The sequence below is a fragment of the Carcharodon carcharias genome, chromosome 16 (genome assembly GCF_017639515.1).
Source record: "Carcharodon carcharias isolate sCarCar2 chromosome 16, sCarCar2.pri, whole genome shotgun sequence".
Classification (NCBI taxonomy): Eukaryota; Metazoa; Chordata; class Chondrichthyes; order Lamniformes; family Lamnidae; genus Carcharodon; species Carcharodon carcharias.
In genome coordinates this window covers 30953321-30974851 of record NC_054482.1, presented here as the reverse complement: position 1 = coordinate 30974851, position 21531 = coordinate 30953321, and the positions used below count along the sequence as shown (strand labels likewise).

General features: G+C 45.8%; 1 protein-coding gene across 2 annotated transcripts in view; it reads left to right on the top strand.

Annotated features, from left to right (window-relative positions):
- The window catches only part of LOC121288881 (uncharacterized protein KIAA1614-like), a 96619-nt gene extending 87589 nt beyond the window's left edge, over nucleotides 1-9030 (top strand). For both annotated transcript variants that reach the window (XM_041207688.1, XM_041207687.1), the window contains exons 9-11: nucleotides 2442-2560; nucleotides 6134-6315; nucleotides 7936-9030. In XM_041207688.1, the coding sequence (XP_041063622.1) occupies nucleotides 2442-2560; nucleotides 6134-6315; nucleotides 7936-8141 (507 nt within the window). In that variant the 3' untranslated portion in view covers nucleotides 8142-9030. The remainder of the gene's footprint in view (nucleotides 1-2441; nucleotides 2561-6133; nucleotides 6316-7935) is intronic.
- The last annotated feature ends 12501 nt before the right edge of the window (nucleotides 9031-21531 follow it).

Here is a 21531-nt window from a genome sequence, read left to right as displayed (position 1 = left end):
CTTCAGGGAAGACTTGATTCAAACGTGACTGAGAACAGAGGGGTACATGGAGCAGGGTGGGAAGAGATCATTGTAAGGAGAGGAGGCTAGTGTAGTGTATAAACACTGATAACAGGCCAATTAGGCTGAACGTCCTATTTCTGTATTGCGCTATCCAAGTAATTCTAGATCTCATTTGGAAGGTGTAACCTCCAGCAGGGAAGAATCTCCTTAAGGGAGAATTAATAGAAATTTTCCAAATTATGAGTGATTTCGGTAAGAGTAAATAGGGAGAAACTATTTTCAGTAGGAGGAGGGTCACTAACCAGAGGGACACTGATGTAGCATAATTGGTAAAAAGAACCAGAAGGGAGATGAAAATTTGTTTAGGTTGCAAGTTGTTATGATTTTGAAGGTGCTGCCTGACAGGATGGTAGAGGCAGATTGAATAATAACTTCCAAATGGAAATTTGAAAATATTTGAAGAGACAGACTTTGCAGGGCTACAGGGACAGAGCAAAGTGAACAGGACCAATCGGAAATGTTGATCAAAGGGCCAGCACAAGCACAATGGGCCGAATGGTCCCTTTCTGTGCTATACGGTTCCATGGTTCAAATAAAATTGGGCACTGGAGCTAGGTGGAAAGGCTAAGGGTTGCTGGGGATGTTTAACCAGGAGCAAATTCAGACTGGAGGGAGGTTAGAGGTATTGTTCAACTTGGTCTTGTGAGGAGTGGAAAAAATGATTGCCCTGTCCTCCCACTCCAAGTCTGACCGTGACAGGGTTTTTTTTTGTGAACTTGTAAGGATGAAAGTACTTACTTACTGTCTGTGCTTAACCATTTACATGCTGATTACAAAGAAACTAGCTGGGCAGGCTTTCTTGAATTTAAACAAAAGGGGTTAGTTTTTATTGTGTTAAAAACCCACCCAGGTAAAAACATCAAAATATTTAAGAAGGGAAATCCATGCCTGATCTTCACAACACACATATACCTGCAAAATTACAAGTTATATAATAGGTAATTGCATTCTTAGGCAAATTAAAATGCTAAGAGGCCAAAAATAGAGAGTTCACTGTTTCTGAGTCCTTTGCTGGTATCTGTAGCTGTGGTACATTTTTATCCATGGTGGTCTTGAGATTCTAGGAGTGGAAGCCCGTGTAAAACAGCAATTGCTGGAGACAATTTGTTTTTAAAAACGTAATCTGGCTTTTCCAGGAGTCAATGATTTTTGCACTTGAGGTTCCTCTCGGTAGAAATTCGATATTAAACTGTAACAGAGTTAGGGTCTTAACTTGGGAGAGTGGGGGAAAAGGGGGAGTATTACAGCAATTTGGCAGGTTTTCCCAGGCTCCTACTGTTTTAGCATCTCGCGGCAGATTTCAAAAATTGTTATTCTAGCCACATGACCACTCTCCCCATAATTATTTCAGAAGGTATTAGCTTAGCTGATGTCTGAACAGACTGAGACTATTGCCCTGTGGTCTATAATCTCCCAGCCTTTAACTTCTGCATGATTCATTATCCATCATGATGAGATAGGAAAAACACCTTTCCATATATCTATTGTCCTAGTGGGCTTTCTGTCTCTGGTTGACAGGTAGCTTTATAGAAATGCAAATGTGAGGTCCAGTGTCATTTCAGTAAATCTTTTGAAGTGGTTCTTGACATCAGCAGGTGTGAAATTCCATGAGGATCTTGGGGCATGTCTTAATTGTATTCCACAATGGAACCTTACAGAAAGCTGGTCAACTGGTGATACCTGACATCAGGTGACTCGTGGCAGCCATCCTAAGTCAGTGCCTTTGTTTTTTAAAAGTCCTTTGTAAACAGTTCAATAAATGTTTGATCAGCCAATAAAATTACAGATTAATATCACTCATGCACAAATCACATCATCATGTCAGTGAAGTTCTTTGGGACAGGAACAGTTATATATTCAGCCAGGGGCATTTAGCATTAGAACCGCATGAACTGTTAAACACGATCCTTTATTATCTTTTCCTAGCAGACTCACACCGCTGGCATATGTGTGTATGGAAGCCTCAAGTGGACAGAATGGACAAAGTAATTTTCAATAGACTACACTGTTCAATATTAATGTACAGTCCCTGATTCCAAAGAAAATGGGAATTTATGGCAGGGATGGGAGGGAGGGATGTTAGTTCACGTACCTATTGTGATCTGGAATGGGTAACTACAGCCTCCAGGAGTCTTGCTTGATGGCATCAAGGAGCTAGGAAAGAATTTCCAGAGCTTGTCCTGAATTTAACATTGAATTTTTCTTTGCTCTGCAGAATTAGCATTGCCAGTGACATTGGGACTGGGGGCTTGGAGGAGGTTTCACTGACGAATGGTTAATTAGCATTAATGAGCCCGATGCTGAAAAGTAAATTTTAATGTCAACATTGAAAATGCACGGAGTGGTTGGATAAGTGCAGTTGTGTTATCTCCCACTAGGTGTCCCCGTTGGTTCAGTTGAGGAAAGCCGCGTCTTTTCAATCCCTTCACTCCCAGAAGAAGAGTCGATACAATTCTTACTTGGTGGGGGAGGCAACAGAGACTGGCCTGGGGCACAGGTAGGCTGGTGATGGCAGTCAAGGTTCAGTAATGGCGAGGGCGAGGGAGAGTCAAGGATGAAATAGGAGCCGAGGAGGATTTCAACCTACTTTTCGAATCCCTCCACGGCCTCTGTAAACGCCTCTGTCTCTGTGACCCACTAAAGCCTGACAACCCTCCGAGGTCTCTGACCTCCTCTAATTCTCCCACTTCCCCAATTTTAATTTCAATTTCGTGCCCCCTTGTTCTGGACTCCCTCAACCAGAGGAAATAGTGTCTTTCCATCTAACCCCCGTCACAATCCATTAATCATCTCTAATACCTCAATGAAATCAGTGCTCAAACCTTCCAATCTCAAGGGACAGCAAGTCTAGTCCATGCAGATCCTCATAATTTAGCTCCCTGAACCTCGTGGCATTTTAAAAGTGCCATTCTAGAGAGGCAGGTGTTGCTGGCATTTGTTGCCCATCCCTCAATGCCCTGAGAGGGTGGTGGTGGTGGTGGTGAACCTTCTTGAACCGCTAACAGCCCGTGTGGTGTAGGTACACCCACAAAGTTGGCATTACCCAGCCAAGCTGCAATACGAAGGGGTTGGATTTGGTGGCTGGAGGGTGGGGGGTGGAATCACCTCCATTGGCCTTGTTTACACACCTTTAATTTAACAACCAATCACTTCTTTTACTGTTCTTCCCCCCACCTCCCACCCCTCCCCTGGCATCACCCCATTGCCACCAATTCCAATGCTTCCCCCCCACCCTGCTCACTGCCTCTCAGAGCCCCAGTGGGGCAGTGAAGGGCTGCAGTTTTACCTGGTGCCTCTCTTGCAGGTTTGAGTCAAGATGGCGAGAGTTATCAATGGCTGGAGAAGTTTTTTTGAACCTGACTAGAATATATTCCCGAGGGAGATTTCCCAGCTGTATCTGTCCATGAGGTCAATATTTTCTGAGGGGGCCTTTCCTCCACCTGCACCTGGCTCTGGTCGGTTGATATTTCCTCTTCGAGTCATCTGTGGTATTGGTGTGGTTTAGCGAAAGCACTCTTGGTCAGAAGGTTGTAGGCTCCATTCCCACACTGTAGAATCCAGGCTGCAGTGTAGTACCACAGGAGTGCTGCATCGTTGGTAGTGCTGTTTTTTCTTGACAGGCGTTAAATATCTCACATGAACGTAAAAGCTCCTGTGTTACAGCTCTGAAGAGGAGCAAGGGGAGGTCTCCTGGGTGACCCAGCCAGGATCCACCCTCAAACAACGTCAGGGGAAAGCGGGTCATTATCACATTGCTGTTTGGTCTCTACATAACCTTAAACAATGGGCGCTTCCTCCCATTCTGTCACTGAGAATAGCCACTGAACTCAGCTAGGACTTCTGTTCTCGACCCAAAAGGCAGGTCTGACCCACAGCCCTGTGACCTCCACCAGGGGCAGGACAAGGAAGCAGCTCCCAAATCCCACCCCAGCCAGGGCTGAACCCTATGCTGTTGACACCAATCTGGTCCATAGCAACCATTCACCTCTCCAACCCCAAGGGGGTCCAAGTTGCTGTGGCAACATACATTTTTAGCCTGTAGCTACAGATAGTGATGGGAGATGCACAAACTTCCTTTGCATCACATGGCTGACCAGGAACCTCTCCCACTCTAACCAGCTGCCAGTGGAAGGATTAACCTGCTTGGCTGTGTTATGAACACACCATCCTTAGCCATGAAGTACTGGAGTGGGACTTGAACCCGAGCTTCTAGCTAAGAGGCAGGGACACTACCCACTGCGCCACGAGACCTCCCCTACTAGGACTAGTACCTAACAAATCTACTTATTTAATGAAAGGGAGGTGCATGATAGGCTTGATCAAGCTCACTGTGAGTGTTTATTTTAATTATTATTCTCTTTTAATTCCTCTCTTGAGAGTGCTGATTCCTCTGGATATGCAAGCAGTTCAAAAGACCCACCACCACCTCCTCCAGGGGTTCAGAGAACGGGCAACAAATACCAGCGATGCTTACATCCCAAAGAATGAAGCTTTAAAAATATCACCAGGTTTAGACAATCTCTAAAGACAGGCTGCGTAGATGTTTTTCCACCAGTTTAGAAGATTGAGCAGGGCAATCTAATTGGGGGGTTTAAGATATGGGAAATGTGACAGGTAGTTTATGCACAGCAAGCTTCCATAAACAACAATGCAATAATGGCCAGGTAATCTTTCAGTGATGTTAGTGAGGGATAAATATTCGACAGGGAATATTTGTCCCCAGCATTTCCTCCAATAGTGCCATGGGATATCTTTATGGCAGAGTTAGGTAGGTTCTTGATGAGCAAGGGGGTGAAAGGTTATCAGAGGGAGGCAGGAATATGAGGTTAAAATCAGATCAGTCGTGATCTTATTGAACGGTGGAGAAGACTTGAGGGGCCGAGTGCCGTACTCCTGCTCTAATTTGTATGCTCATATGTGGGTATTTTACATCCATCTGAGGGGCCAGAGGGATCCTTGTTTCATCATTTAACCTGAAAGGTGGCACCTCTGACAATGCAGCACTCCCGCAGTACTGCACTGGAGTCTCAACCTGGGTCACATGCTCAAGGGCAGAACTTTGCCGTTGGCATGCGGGTTTGGGCCCGACACACCGACACGTAGAGTGACGTGGGATGATGTCCGGCGTGCGTCCCGATGTCATCGCGGATCCTTTCGACATTCCGTTCGATGGGGGCCCTCCTGAGGCAGCTGCACGCCCGCCAAACTGCCAACGGCCCATTAAGGCCATTAAGAAAGTACATAAAGCTGTTAAGAACGCTGGCGGGCAGGTGAAGAGTCCAAGCGGCCTTCGCGTTTTTCGGGAAACCTCATCCACGGGCGGGATGAGGTTTCCTGAAGGTTTTCATAAAGTAAATAAATAAATTTTCCTAACTTCACAAACATGGCCCAGCTCATGTAACAGGGGACATGTTCAAATACATTTTTACTCTATTTATTTAAAAGTTTCCAAATCCATTCAGTCTCCGCAAGGCAGCTCCGTGCAGGCCACAGAATGCAGGCCCCGATTCTCCCTCCTCCCCCTGCCCGCACAGGTAGCGCTGAACGCTACCAGCCACGCATTACGCTGGGCCGGCCTTAATTGGCCCGCCCGTGTAAAATAGGGGGGAGCGCAGCCGATCGTGGGCGGTGATCCTCCCTCGCCTGCTCCCACTTAGCCCGCCCGCCATAGGAAAAATTCTCCCCCAAGTCTTTGGAGAGGAAACTGAAGCCACGGGCGACATGGCTTCACAGTTGGGTTTCCATCCTCAGCCCTTCTGCTGATCTGTTCGGTCAGCCGCTGTCCGTTAGCGTTACTGGGGAATTGCACAGGGAGAAGCTGGTCATCCGTCAGCTCTTCCACATTGTTCCCTTGGGATTCCAAAGGCAGGTCTGAAGTGTGAGAGGAAATGATGTAACTGTGCTAATGTGGGTCTACGTCCGTGTGACAGGCACCAGCACCTTTGGGTGGGTCCCTCTAACAACAAGGTAATATTCAGTCAGGAGGGTCACCATAGGGCACCGGGGGCTTGCTTGAGTTGTGTTGTGATGTGTACGTTTTGTGCAAATGTCTTCCTTTCATTGTTGACAGCAAGGCCAAGCCTTCTGGTCGTAGGCCAATCACATCCTTCAGCACGGAAGACATTGGGTCGCCCAATCACCCAAGGGTTATTGGTCAGGTGACCCAGACGTTCGCTGATGCCAGCTTCATGCTTGAACTGTCCAAGCCGGCCCATGGTCCTTTTGGATTTCTCATCTCTAGGTCATGCGGACGTGAGTACTGGATGTGGAGCTTGGTCTCTGTTAAGGATCTAAGGTTTTCTTTCATTTACTGCCTCGCTCTTGGACCAGCTATAAGCTATGAATGGCCTGATGTTTTCTAGGCACTGGTCATTTCACCACAGTAATCTCACCGGGAAGTGCAGTGGAAATCCTGTTTAAGCACGAACGGGGCACAGGAGTAGGCCATTCAGCTCCTCAAGCCTGTTCTGCCATTCAATTAGAACATGCATACTCAAATTGTAAGCATGTTTCTGAGAGAGAACATGCTGATGAAATTCTGAGCTGATGTCTCCAGACCCTCTCCGCTCCACACTGCTGGTTATTTTATGTCTTCTATCTCCGCTACAAACATGTATACCAAATAACACCCACTGCAGGCTTCATACAGGCACAGAGTGACAAACAAACATTGGCATGGACCTTTGCTCCCAAGATGGAAAGCTCACCCGAATAGTGGGACCTTTGCTCTGGGGGAAGGGGCAGGAGGCGGGAAGGAGTCAGGCCTGCTGCCCCTGGACGCAGATCAGAGGAGGCTATATAGGTTTCTGAGTGCTGAGGGGAGCTGCTTAAAAGGCCTGCCTCAGTTCTCTGGGTCTTCTTCACAGCTATTTTGTTAAATATTATGTCCCCTAGCTCTCACCTGCTACACCCCCTCACCCTTCCACCCACTCCCTATGCCCCATCCATGCCAACTCATGCCCCCAACCACCCTCAATGGCCCCTCATATCCTTCATACCCATTCATGCCTCACACTCAAGCCCATAGCCCCTTATAACCAACGTAATGCTAACTCATGCCAATCCACCCACAATCCTTTGCTGTTCAGCTGCACCCCCCCCTCCCCCCCGTGCCAACTCACTCAGTGTCCACTGTAGACAGACATCAGGTGACCTTGAGATGAAATAAAATAAAGTTCTAAATATCTATTGTAGCCTTTACTATATTAAAAATAATCAAAACATTTAACTTCCCTCAAGTACTTAATTCTTTACAAAAACAAACAGACTTGTATTCACAATCCCAAATCAAATACGGTTAATCCTTTAACAACCACTTTGAGCTGTCAATCAAACTGTGAACTTAGAATCCTCTACTGAGATAATGAAAGAGATAATGTGAAAAGTAGCAAAGCATTAATAATGACATAATGATAACCTTTGGGGTAATGTCAACAAACAATTATTTTAACTGCTGGAACAGATTTTTTTTCAACTGTCACTGACAATTTTTTTAAAGGGCTGGGGATTTAAATAACTTTACAGCCTGACAGTTCTATAGATTTTATCCACCCTTCAGGAGTATTTACGTCTGCTCCATAAATTCACAACTCCCATGCTCTGGGATAAGCCCCTCGCTCCAGCGAAAATGAGGTCTGTTTGAACTCAGCATTAAATTCAAATGGCCCATATGAGTCACATATGAGGGAAACCTCCTTTCCACTAACGGTGAAAATGGCACCTATCAGAAATGGGGCTGGGACCTCCGGATCCGGGTCCCACCTGCCGTTTTTAAAGGTCCATGGAATCACCATGACTCAGCAAAAATCTGGGCATTTGACTGCACCATTTTTATGAAGTTAATTTGTGTACTATTTTCCCCCCTGCTTCTAGGTTTATTTATTCACCAAATGGCAGACCAGAATGCTGAGAAACTGTACGTTGGATTGCTGGAACTGGGGGATGAAATTCTGGAGGTCAACGGGGAATGTGTTGAAGATCTCAGCTTCAATGAGGTGAACAGTCTGATGCTACAGGGCAGCACGGTGTCCATTCGGATCAGAAGACATAATGGAACCAGCCGGCAGCAGGAACACTAACAGTCACGGCCCATGGCTTAGATTCACAGCCACCGCAAGCTGTTCACTCAAAGTACTTTCAGTGTTTACCACACTCAGATGCACCTGGGGTAAATATCACCTCCAACCAGGCCAGGCACGATGGTGCTTCTAAATCCAATATTTATTTGCATTAATTCTCAGACCTGGAACATGGGCAAGGGACAGTAACAGTTGCCATTCTGGGTGCCATATCGAAGGCCAGGGCCCTGAGTAGCATCGATGTTGAGCGTCCTTGTCATGTACAACTTTGTTTGTTAGCCAACCTCCAACTGCGACCCAATCACAGTGGCACTGAGTTCATTTACGCAGGCAACTGAAGCACCTCCTTTCTTTAACCCCTGATTGGCTGGAGCCCTCCTCGATGTCCAATTGGATGGACAGTTCTCAGTATTGAACATTGATTTGTAATTCAGTAGAAACTGGGGCTTTTTTACTCCCCGTTCAGACAGATCCTGTTATTTCCCAAGCACACTTTCTGTTGTTCTGACGTTGAGGAGTTTGATGAACCAGTGTACTGAGGACCCCAAACATAGAATGGACCGGGATTTGTACCTTCCTCATAAACTGCAGGAAACTCAACGCTAACGACTAAACGAATTGGGGACTGACAGCCGGACCAAGGCTCTGAGCTCTCGCCTTGTCAGAAAAGGGCATCGAGTTACTGGTGAACCATCGTTGTACTATCCTTTTGAAAATTATACAGTAAGAGATCTTCATACATTTACCTTCAAACTTTGCTCCCTTATGCCAGCAGCAGCCACAATTGGGAGTGGTTTCATTATCGAAACTGCCTGATCCTTCCCAGTAATATATAATACAACTCCATCACAGATATAACACTCATGAAATAAAATTGCTATTTATTTAACGCCAGTGGTGACAGCCTCTTATTTAATGCCAGGAAAGAATGAGTTGCATTTATACAACAGTAAAATACTGCAGATGTTGGAAACCTGAAATAAAAACAGGAAATGCTGCAAATCCTCAGCAGGTCAGGCATTCCCCGCACTCTTGGTACATGTAGACAATTCAGACATGGGCGTATGAGACACAATAACCAAACCTGTCAACAACACAAGAGTAGGAGATTTGAAAAGCAGTGGGGAGCACTGCAGAAGACTTCAGGAGGAGTCGGACAGGTAATGGGCAGACAGGTGTCAAATGCAGTTTAAAATGCGTGAGGCAATGCATTTTGGGAAGAAAAGAACAAGGAATGGGATGAGGAAATCGATGAAGTGGATGGATGAAGAGAGAGACCTGGTGTTCCCAACCCATTGACAGTTTGAGTACAGCTTGGTGAATAAAGACCAAGAGTGTTCAGTGTTTTAGAAAATGGGCCATAGAGTACCAGGGGTGGAACTGGTGAAAGGGAACTGTGAGACTGTTTTTTGTTGCCTGATTCTCTATTCTATTGAAGCCAATGGAAAATAATTTTTCACCACCAAGACGTAACACTGACTTTGTGGCGCAGTGGGGTTAGGCAGAAATTAGAGTATTGTGTCCAGTTTTTGATGTTTCACTAAAGCCTCAGAGAGCATACCAGGATTGTGCCAGGAGTATTAAACTATAGTTATGAGGAAGAAGGCTTGAGATAATGGGACTGGAGCAGAGAAGGTTAAGAGGAGATTTGACGCAGGTTTAAATGTTATGGAGGCTTCCGGTGAAGTGAATAGGGAAGGGCTATTTCCTCTGGTTGGAGGAGTCAGTGACAAAGGGGTCATCCATTTAGAACTGTCACTCAGGCGTGGGGACGGGTTCTGGTGTCTCAAGCAGTTGAAAATTAATCTCCAGAACATTGTTGTAAGCAAAAACTCATGAGAAAATCCATTAAAGGTTTAAAGAAATCATTTGCATCACAAGGATGGACATGCTGAGTGACCAATGTGGCGAGTGGGGGGGCGGGGGGGGGGGGGGGGGCGGCGCGGTGGGGTGGGGGGCGTGGTGGTGGGTGGGTGGTTAAAGGAGGGGGTGGCAGGACAATTGGCTGGATATGATCCTAACCCTAACCCTAACCCTATTTCAAAAGGGAGGCAGAGAGTAAACAAGGAATTATAGACCAGTCAGCCTGACGTCGGTAGTGGGGAAAATTCTAGAGTCTATTATAAAAGATTTAATAGCTGAGCATGTGGAAAATAGTGGCAGAATCAAACAGAGTCAGTATGGATTTATGAAAGGGAAATCACGCTTGACAAATCTACTGGAATTTTTCGAGGATGTAACCAGTAGAGTTGATGAGGGGGAGGCAGTGGATGTGGTTTATTTGGACTTTCAGAAGGCTTTTGACAAAGTCCCACATAAAAGATTAGCGTGTAAAATTAAAGCGCATGGGATTGGTGGCAGTGTATTGAGATGGATAGAAAACTGGTTGGTTGACAGGAAACAAACAGTAGGAATAAACAGGTCTTTTTCCGATTGGCAGGTAGTGACTAGTGGGCTACCGCAGGGATTCAGCGCTGGGACCCCAGCTATTCACAATATATATTTATGATTTAGATGAGGGAATTAAATATAATATCTCCAAATTTTCAGATGACACAAAGCTGGGTGGGAGGGTGAACTGTGAGGAGGATGCAGAGATACTTCAGTGTGATTTGGACAAGCTGAGTGAGTTGGCAAATGCATGGCAGATGCAGTATAATGTGGATAAATGTGAAGTTATCCATTTTGGTAGCAAAAACAGGAAGACAGATTATTATCTGAAAGGCTATAAATTGAGAGGAGAATGTGCAATGAGACCTGGATGTCCTCGTACACCAGTCGCTGAAGGTAAGCATGCAGGTGCAGCAGGCGGTAAAGAAGGCAAATGGTATGTTGGCCTTCATAGCCAGAGGATTCGAGTACAGGAACAGGGATGTCTTGCTGCAATTGTACAGGGCCTTGGTGAGACCACACCAGGAATAGTGTGTGCAGTTTTGGTCTCCTTATCTGAGGAAGGATGTTCTTGCTACAGAGGGAGTGCAGCAAAGGTTTACCCGACTGATTCCTGGGATGGCGGGACATGTCAGTCAATGTCAATGAGGAGAGATTGAGTCGATTAGGATTATATTTGCTGGAGTTCAGAAGAATGAAGGGGGATCTCATAGAAACCTATAAAATTCTAACAGGATTAGACAGGGTAGATGCAGGAAGGATGTTCCCGATGGTGGGGGAGTCCAGAACCAGAGCTCACAGTCTGTGGATATGGGGTAGACCATTTAGGAGAAATTTCTTCACCCAGAGAGTGGTGAGCCTGTGGAATTCATTACCACAGAAAGTAGTTAAAACCAAAACATTGTATGCTTTCAAGAACGAGTTAGATAAAGCTCTTGGGGCGTAAGGGATCAAAGGGTGTGGGGAGAAAGCGGGAGCAGGCTATTTAGTTGGATGATCAGCCATGATCATAATGAATGGCGGAGCACGCTCGAAGGACCGAATGGCCTACTCCTGCTCCTAGTTTCTATATTTCTATGTTTCTAACCCTTATAGTCTGAAATGGGAGGATTTATAATAGAGAACAAGGAAATGGCAGAGCAATTAAACAACTACTTTAGTTCTGTCTTCACGGAGGAAGACACAAATAACTTCCCAAAAATACTAGGGAACCAAGGGTCTAGTGAGAAGGAGGAATTGAAGGACATTACGAAAACAATAGCGCTGGGGAAATTAATGGGACTGAAAGCCGATAAATCCCCAGTGCCTGATAATCTACACCCCAGGGTACTAAAGGAGGTGGCCAAGGAAACAGTGGATGGATTGGTTGTCATCTTCCAAAATTTTGTAGATTCTGGAACAACCCGGCAGATTGGAGGGTGAGAAAAGTAACCCCACTATTTAAAAAAGGAGGGAGGGAGAAAACAGCGAATTATAGGCTGGTCAGCCTAACGTTGGTAGTAGGGAAAATGCTAGGGTCCATTATAAAGAATGTGATAACAGGACAATTCGAAAATATCAACGGGATTAGACAAAGTCAACGTGAATTTGTTAGAGGGAATTCATGTTTGACAAACCCACTGGAGTTTTTTGAGGATGTAACTAGCAAAATAGGTAAGGGAGAACCAGTAGATCTGATATATTTGGATTTTCAGAAAGCTTTTGCTAAAGTCCCACATGAGAGGTTAGTATGTAAAATTAAAGCACATGGGATTGGAGGTAATATATTGGCATGGATTGAGAATTAGTTAGCAGGCAGGAAACAGTGGGTAGGAATAAACAGCTCTTTTGTGGAGTGGCAGACAATGACTAGCGGGGTACCGCAGGGATCAGTGCTTGGGCCCCAGCTTTTCACATATATAGCAATGTTTTGGAGCATTGAAGTGAATCCATCTGATCTGCGTGTGAAAAGCTTAACTTATTGCAGATTAGGGAGGGGGGATGCTGATGCCCCTCCCTGTCTCCATAGCTCACCCACTCAGCCTGACTCCCAACTCCCATTGGATAAGAAAAGCGAACTTTTGGAAACATACGGTAGAAATTTGACGATTCATTGAGGTGAAACTGATGCCAAAGCATCCAATGTGGCAGGGGCAGCCTGCACACGCAATCTGAGCTGGTTGTGTGGCTCACACAATATTGTTTTAGGGCTGGCTATCTACAAGAAAACCAACGGAATTTTAGGCCAGTGGGATTTTACAGTCTCGTTGAAGTCAACGGGCTTTTGAACGACTTGCTTCATTTTACGGTCCTGCTCGCACCGCAGCTGTAAAACTCCGTCCCAGGTCTTTCGCGGGACTGCAGCAGGCTGTGGTCAGCAAGGTAAGTTTTCCAAAAATGCTTAGTTAAATGAGAAAACGGGAAGAGCTGGGGTGTATGACTCTGCAACCAGTCACTTTCTCAACCATCCCTCCCAATCATCCACATCACTTAGCCCGCAGCCCAATCACTCTCTCAAACAGCTCTGGTGGTCATTCACTCAGACCACCCTTAACCCCATCAATCTCTCTCTCAGCCCACTCGAGGACTCTCTTGGCCCCAATCTCTCGTCTAACCCGGTCCTCACACTGCCACTAGCCTGCCCTCCCTGTGCCCACCCCCCGTCTCAACCTCTCCCTTGCACACCTGGCCAAATCAATTCCTTGCCTCCCCAGTCCCTCCTCATCTCTCCCTCGGGCCCCATATTTCTTCCTCAACTTCCTGACCACTCCATGGACCCCCTTCCAATCTCTTCAATCCCTTTGCAATCGTTTCTTCGACTCGGCCTCCAATCTCTCTCTCTCAACCTCCTGATCATTCCCATAAGCCTGTCCTGCAAGGGTCATGTTGGAGCCTCAACTATTCCTTGTATTGATTAACAACTTGGATGATGGGATAGAGAGCCGTATGCTCAAGGTTGCCGGTGTCACAAAGATGCACTGCATTTTAAACAGTGTAGATGGAAGCATAACATTGGAAAGAAACGTAGATAGGTTGATTAAGTGGACAAATCTGTGGCAAATGGATTTCGATGTAGGCAAGTATTAAGTCATCCGCTGTGGACTTCAAAAGGATAGATTAGGGGACTCTCAAAATAGTACAAAAAACCTAAAATAGATTATTTAAATGTTATGAACATACACATAAAACAATAAAAGAGGATAATGGCATACTGGTCTTTATATCTCGAGAAAAAAACAAAAAAACTGCGGATGCTGGAAATCCAAAACAAAAACAGAATTACCTGGAAAAACTCAGCAGGTCTGGCAGCATCGGCGGAGAAGAAAAGAGTTGACGTTTCGAGTCCTCATGACCCTTCGACAGAACTTGAGTTCGAGTCCAGGAAAGAGCTGAAATATAAGCTGGTTTAAGGTGTGTGTGTGGGGGGCGGAGAGATGGAGAGACAGAGAGGTGGAGGGGGTTGGTGTGGTTGTAGCGACAAACAAGCAGTGATAGAAGCAGATCATCAAAAGATGTCAACAACAATAGTACAATAGAACACATAGGTGTTAAAGTTAAAGTTGGTGATATTATCTAAACGAATGTGCTAATTAAGAATGGATGGTAGGGCACTCAAGGTATAGCTCTAGTGGTTTTTTTTTTATTTTATATAATGGAAATAGGTGGGAAAAGGAAAATCTTTATAATTTATTGGGAAAAAAAAAAGGGGGAAACAGAAAGGGGGTGGGGATGGGGGAGGGGACTCACGACCTAAAGTTGTTGAATTCAATATTCAGTCCGGAAGGCTGTAAAGTCCCTAGTCGGAAGATGAGGTGTTGTTCCTCCAGTTTGCGTTGGGCTTCACTGGAACAATGCAGCAAGCCAAGGACAGACATGTGGGCAAGAGAGCAGGGTGGAGTGTTAAAATGGCAAGCGACAGGGAGGTTTGGGTCATTCTTGCGGACAGACCGCAGGTGTTCTGCAAAGCGGTCGCCCAGTTTACGTTTGGTCTCTCCAATGTAGAGGAGACCACATTGGGAGCAACGAATGCAGTAGACTAAGTTGGGGGAAATGCAAGTGAAATGCTGCTTCACTTGAAAGGAGTGTTTGGGTCCTTGGACAGTGAGGAGAGAGGAAGTGAAGGGGCAGGTGTTGCATCTTTTGCATGGGCAAGGGGTTGTGCCATAGGAGGGGGTTGAGGAGTAGGGGGTGATGGAGGAGTGGACCAGGGTGTCCCGGAGGGAGCGATCCCTACGGAATGCCGATAAGGGGGGTGAAGGGAAGATGTGTTTGGTAGTGGCATCATGCTGGAGTTGGCGGAAATGGCGGAGGAGGATCATCCTCCGCCATTTCCGCCAACTCCAGCATGATGCCACTACCAAACACATCTTCCCTTCACCCCCCTTATCGGCATTCCGTAGGGATCGCTCCCTCCGGGACACCCTGGTCCACTCCTCCATCACCCCCTACTCCTCAACCCCCTCCTATGGCACAACCCCTTGCCCACGCAAAAGATGCAACACCTGCCCCTTCACTTCCTCTCTCCTCACCGTCCAAGGACCCAAACACTCCTTTCAAGTGAAGCAGCATTTCACTTGCATTTCCCCCAACTTAGTCTACTGCATTCGTTGCTCCCAATGTGGTCTCCTCTACATTGGAGAGACCAAACGTAAACTGGGCGACCGCTTTGCAGAACACCTGCGGTCTGTCCGCAAGAATGACCCAAACCTCCCTGTCGCTTGCCATTTTAACACTCCACCCTGCTCTCTTGCCCACATGTCTGTCCTTGGCTTGCTGCATTGTTCCAGTGAAGCCCAACGCAAACTGGAGGAACAACACCTCATCTTCCGACTAGGGACTTTACAGCCTTCCGGACTGAATATTGAATTCAACAACTTTAGGTCGTGAGTCCCCTCCCCCATCCCCACCCCCTTTCTGTTTCCCCCCTTTTTTTTTTCCCAATAAATTATAAAGATTTTCCTTTTCCCACCTATTTCCATTATATAAAATAAAAAAAAAAACCCACTAGAGCTATACCTTGAGTGCCCTACCATCCATTCTTAATTAGCACATTCGTTTAGATAATATCACCAACTTTAACTTTAACACCTATGTGTTCTATTGTACTATTGTTGTTGACATCTTTTGATGATCTGCTTCTATCACTGCTTGTTTGTCGCTACAACCACACCAACCCCCTCCACCTCTCTGTCTCTCTATCTCTCCGCCCTCCACACACACACCTTAAACCAGCTTATATTTCAGCTCTTTCCTGGACTCGAACTCAAGTTCTGTCGAAGGGTCATGAGGACTCGAAACGTCAACTCTTTTCTTCTCCGCCGATGCTGCCAGACCTGCTGAGTTTTTCCAGGTAATTCTGTTTTTATATCTCGAGAACTGGAATACAAGCGCGTATAAAAGGGGGCATTCAATTATTCAAATCCCTGCTTAGGCCATGTGTTCATCTTTGGGCACCATGCTTTAGGAAGGATAGATTGGCCTTGTGAGGAAGGTTGTACCATAATGATAACCTGGACTCCAAGGTTTAAATTATGAGAAGAGATTACACAAGTTTGAGAAGAGATTACACAAGTTAGTGCAAAGTTTCCAAGATAGGAAGAGGAAATGACGAGGCAGACAGAGAGATTTGGAGCATAGTCTAAGAATTTGAGTCATGTCTCCCAGGAGTAAAAGAGAGATTTGCATTTATGTGGTGCTTTCATGACCACTGGGCACCTCAAAGCGCTTTACAGCCAGCGAAGTATTTTTGAAGTCAAGACAATGCTGAAATGTAGTGTGAGCTAGTGAAATGAATGTAATCAGGAAACACCGAGACACACAAGGTGTGGTGAAGGTTTGGAACTCGCTTCTACAACTGACAATTGATGTTGGGTCGATTGTTAATTTTGAAACTGAGATTGTTAACTAAGGGATACAGGGGAAAGGCGAGTATACAGAGTTAGGTTGCAGATCAGCCACGATCTTATTGAATGGCAGAACAGGCTCCAAGGGGCTGAATGGCCAAATCCTGTCCCTATGTTCTGAAACATAACACAATGTTTGAGCAGTAAGACAATCAGGATATACTATAGAGCAAATCGGACAAGCAAATGGAAAATTACAGCAGTATCTCTCAAACCACAATGTCAGATAATAGAGGTACGTACAGTGAAATAAAACATTGTTTGTATTGTACCTAATCCATCATCTTAAACATTCGCTCCCTCCACCTCTGATGCACAGTAGCAGCAGTGTGTACCAACTACAAGATGCACTGCAGCAATTCACCAAGGCTCCTTAGGCAGCACCTTCCAACCTGTGATCTCTTACCATCTAGAAGGACAAGGGCAACAGACACATGGGAACACCACCACCTGTAAATTCCCCTCCAAGCCACTCACCATCCCAACTTGGAAATATATCGCTGTTCCTTCACTGTCGTTGGGTCAAACTCCCTTCCTAACAGCACTGTGGCTGCACCTACACCACAAGGACTGCAGCAGTTCAAGAAGGCATCTCACCACCACCTTCTCAATGGCAATTAGGCGTGGGCTGTAAATACCAGAAATTCCCACATCCACAGAATGAATATAAAGTATGCGGGCTGGATGTACACATTCTCTGATTTGACTCTACAGTCGCAGGAACATGCAAGCTGTGAATCTCTGGAAAATAGTGTAAATTTAGAAAGAATTAAAAGAGCCTAGATGAGATTGAATCTTTTTTAAATTATAATGCAGTTCGATAGAGTAGATGTAGGGAAGGTGCTCCTATTTGTGGGGAGCCCAAAACTAGGCACAGTAAATATAAGATGCCCACTAATAAATCCAATAGGGAATTCAGAAGAAACATCTTTACTCAGAGAGTGGTCAGAAGGTGGGACTCACGACCACAGAGAGCAGTTGGGGTGAATAGCATTTAAGAGGAAGCTAAATTGGTAGTTGAGGGAGAAAGGAATTGAAGGGTATGAGACGAAGCGGGGTGGGTGGAGTCTCGTGTGCATTGTAAAGACCAGAATGGAATTGGGCTAATGGTCTGGTTCTGCACTGTTAATTCTATGTTATTCTATAATTAAAGGTAACATGGTCCACATATTGTGATACCCCATCAAGGGAAGGTAGTAGGTGACAGATGTGTGGGAGCCCGAGGTGCTGAGAGTGAAGAGACACTGATAACATCCCAGGGTCAGAGGCTTGAGTGTCAGTGAAAGGCCTCTCAGCTAATCCCATGCAGTCACTCTGAGCCTTCCCCCCTCCGGCTACATTACAATGCTAATGAACCCAGCTGGCTTGACAGCTTGTCCTGCTGTCTCAGGAGATCGGGGAGGGGGGCTGGACGTTGGGATGGGGGGTGGGGGTGTTGCCTGGGCCCCAGCTGCTGACTGTCGATCTCGCCCAGGGTGATTAAAGGGTCCTGATGCTTTGCAAATCCACCCTCACCTGCTGTCAGAGGAACTTTCATTTCAGGCACTGATGTCCTTGGCAGAGGCCACGGTTACTTATTTCATGGTTAACCCTTTGCTTGCTGCAGCATTTCAAATAGCCAGAAACAGGTGGGGAAACTCTGTAAATGGCGGGCTTTTACTCCTGGTCAAATGAACTCCCTGTTAAGTTGGGTACACAAACACTACTCATAAAGCTCCTGTATAGCAGTGAAACATCCTAAGACCCTTCACAGGTACTAATCAGAGAATAGTTGACACTGAGCCAAAGACGGGGGGAATCAGGAGAGATGACTAAGAGGAAGCTTTCTGACCTGATGGTATTGTATTGATAGGAGGAGAGCAGATGTTGCGCACTCCACACTACACTGACGGACTTTGACCAGGTCTGGCATCGACTGCCTAATCCTTTGCAAAAACAGAAATACATGAAAAAACTCAGCAGGTCTGGCAGCATCGGCGGAGATGAACAAAGTTGATGTTTCGAGTCCTCATGATCCTTCAACAGAACTAAGTAAAAATAGGAGAGGGGTGAAATATAAGCTGGTTTAAGGTGGGGGGGGGCGGTGGGGGGAGAGAAATAGGGATGGGGGTGGTTGTAGGGACAAGCAAGCAGTGATAGGAGCAGACAATCAAAAGATGTCATAGACAAAAGAACAAAGAGGTGTTGAAGATGGTGATATTATCTAAAAGAATGTGCTAATTAAGAATGTATGGCAGGACACGCAAGGTACAGATAGCTCTAGTGGGGGCGGGGTGAAATAAGACTAAAAGGGCATAAAAGGTATAGATTTAAAAATAATGGAAAAATCTATATAAATTATTGGAAAAAACAAAAGGGAGGGGGAAGAAACGGAAAGGGGATGGGGATGGAGGAGGGAGTTCAAGATCTAAAGTTGTTGAATTCAATATTCAGTACAGAAGGCTGTAAAGTGCCTAGTCGGAAGATGAGGTACTGTTCCTCCAGTTTGTGTTGAGCTTCACTGGAACAATGCAGCAAGCCAAGGACAGACATGTGGGTAAGAGAGCAGGGTGGAGTGTTAAAATGGCAAGTGACAGGGAGGTTTGGGTCATTCTTGCGGACAGACCGAAGGTGTTCTGCAAAGCGGTCGCCCAGTTTACGTTTGGTCTCTCCAATGTAGAGGAGACCGCTTTAGGAGCAACGAATGCAGTAGACTAAGTTGGGGGAAATGCAAGTGAAATGCTGCTTCACTTGAAAGAAGTGTTTGGGCCCTTGGACGGTGAGGACAGAGGAAGTGAAGGGGCAGGTGTTGCATATTTTGTGTATGCATGGGGAGGTGCCGTAGGTGGAGGTTGAGGAGTAGGGTGTGATGGAGGAGTGGACCAGGGTGTCACGGAGGGAACGATCCCTATGGAATGCTGCCAGGCGGGGTAAAGGGAAGATGTGTTTGGTGGTGGCATCATGCTGGAGTTAGCAGAAATGGCGTAGGATGATCCTTTGAATGTGGAGGCTGGTGGGGTGATAAGTGAGGACAAGGGGGACCCTATCATGTTTCTGGGAGGGAGGAGGAGGTGTCAGGGTGTTTTTTTTTTTGTTTTTATGTCTAATCCTTTGGTTGAGTCCAAGCACACAGCAGAATCCAAGAGCTTTAACCTGTGATGGTGAATTAGGGTCCCTTCCAGGGGCAATGCTGGTCCTTGTGTGAGGAAGCTTGTGAACTCCCCTGGTATTCTCTATTAATGGCAGAGGTGTAAGTGCTGTTCCCCTCCCTTGCCCACCTCTCCTGAAGTCACCAACTTGTACCCTACTCTGCTGCCCATATCCTAACTCGCATCAAGTCCTGTTCACCTCTCACTTCTGTGCTCACTGACCTACATTAGCAAGCAGAGCAGAAGGTTAAATGTGTGTGTGGGCGAGGCAAGATTATGAATGTGAGGCTTAGTTCTGCTTGATGGAAGCTGATGGCAAGTGAATGATGGGGGATTAGGCAGTGTGCGGGGCTAGTGCTTTACTTGTAAGGTTACTGCATTTGAAGGTAAACTCCCTGATCTTGACCACTAGTGCGAGCTCACTAGGTTCATGCGGCACTGCATCAAGCTCCTTGGGTTTACACTGTTGCCATTGACTGCAATGGTTAGCTTCTCCCAGTGTCTTTTCAGTTTCAGTCTGGAAGGCCTCCTGGCCCTCTGTGGATAGTGGACCTCTCTCTCCTCTCCTGCCCACCTCTTGCACCAGGCACCCTACCCGTGCCATGCTGCGTCTGAGAACCTGGTGGGGGTGGGGGGGGAGGGGGGCGCTGGTCTCTGGCCTGTTACACCATTTCCTCTCAAAGATCCTTCTGTAACCAGTTCCAGCCCTGCAGCAGCTAGAATGCAACTTGCATTTAACAGGAGCAAGCTGGCTTTATGAAGTGCAGGCTAACTTCAAGTGGTGTGAGGCTTGCATAAACCTGGGCCTCAGCTGACGCATGCAGTCACTCACATTTGGCTCTGGGCTGCCCACCACTATCATTTAAATCAGGGGTCAGGAAAGACAGATTAATAGACCATTGCAATCCCTGTCCCAGCTTTCCTGCCAATTTATCTCCACCATATCCGAACCCATGGACCATTCACAACAACATAATTGAATAGCACAGATGGAAGTAGATGTGCCTAATCGAATAGCTATTATAATGACATGTTGCAGACTGGCCACACTTGGGAATTAAATGTTCCAGGATACTTGATTTTTTGAAGATATAAGGTAAGATGGAAAAAGAGTTGGTAATGAGGGCTGGGGAGGTGAGATGGGGAGATGAGAAGGATAGCCCTGATAAAGGATGAGAGAAAGATTATGGTGAGAAAGGATCTTAACTCAGAAGGTCAAGGTGTACAATCAATTTGGGTGGAGCTAAGAAACAACAAGGGACAGAAAATAATAGTAATAGTAGTTTATAGACCCCATAACAACAGTTGTAGTGTAGGACAGAGTATAAATCAAGAAAATAGAGACAAGGGGAAAACAATAATAACTTTAATCTTCACATAGACGGGGTAAACCAAATTTGCGTTTGGGAGACGAGTACATGGAATGCGTATTCTAGTTCACTACGTCAAGTTACCAACCATGGAACAGGTTATTTTAGATCTAATAATGGGCAATGTGACATGCATGATTAATATCCTCATTGTAAACAAGCCTCTGGGGAACAGTGATCCTAACATGATGGAATTTCATTTTGAATTTGAGAGTGATTCAGTTAAGTTCGAAACTACGGTCTTAAATCTGAAAAAAGCAAACTGCGTAAGTATAAGGGCAGGAGTTGGCTAAGATTAAGAGCTGTGACAATATGATAAGCAATGGGAAACATTTAAAGAAATAATTCATAATTCACAACAATAATACTTTCCCTTAAAGAGTTAAAATGAAGGGAGTAAACATTTCAATAGGTACATATAAAGGAAGAGATTAGCAGAAGTAAACATGGGTCCCTTAGAGGGGGAGACAGGAGAAGTTATAATGGGGAATAAGGAAATGGCAGAGACATTAAACAAATATTTTGTAATAAAAACAGAAAATGCTGGAAAAACTCAGCAGGTCTGGCAGCATCTGTGGAGAGAGAAACGGAGTTAACGTTTCGAGAGTAGAGTTACCGT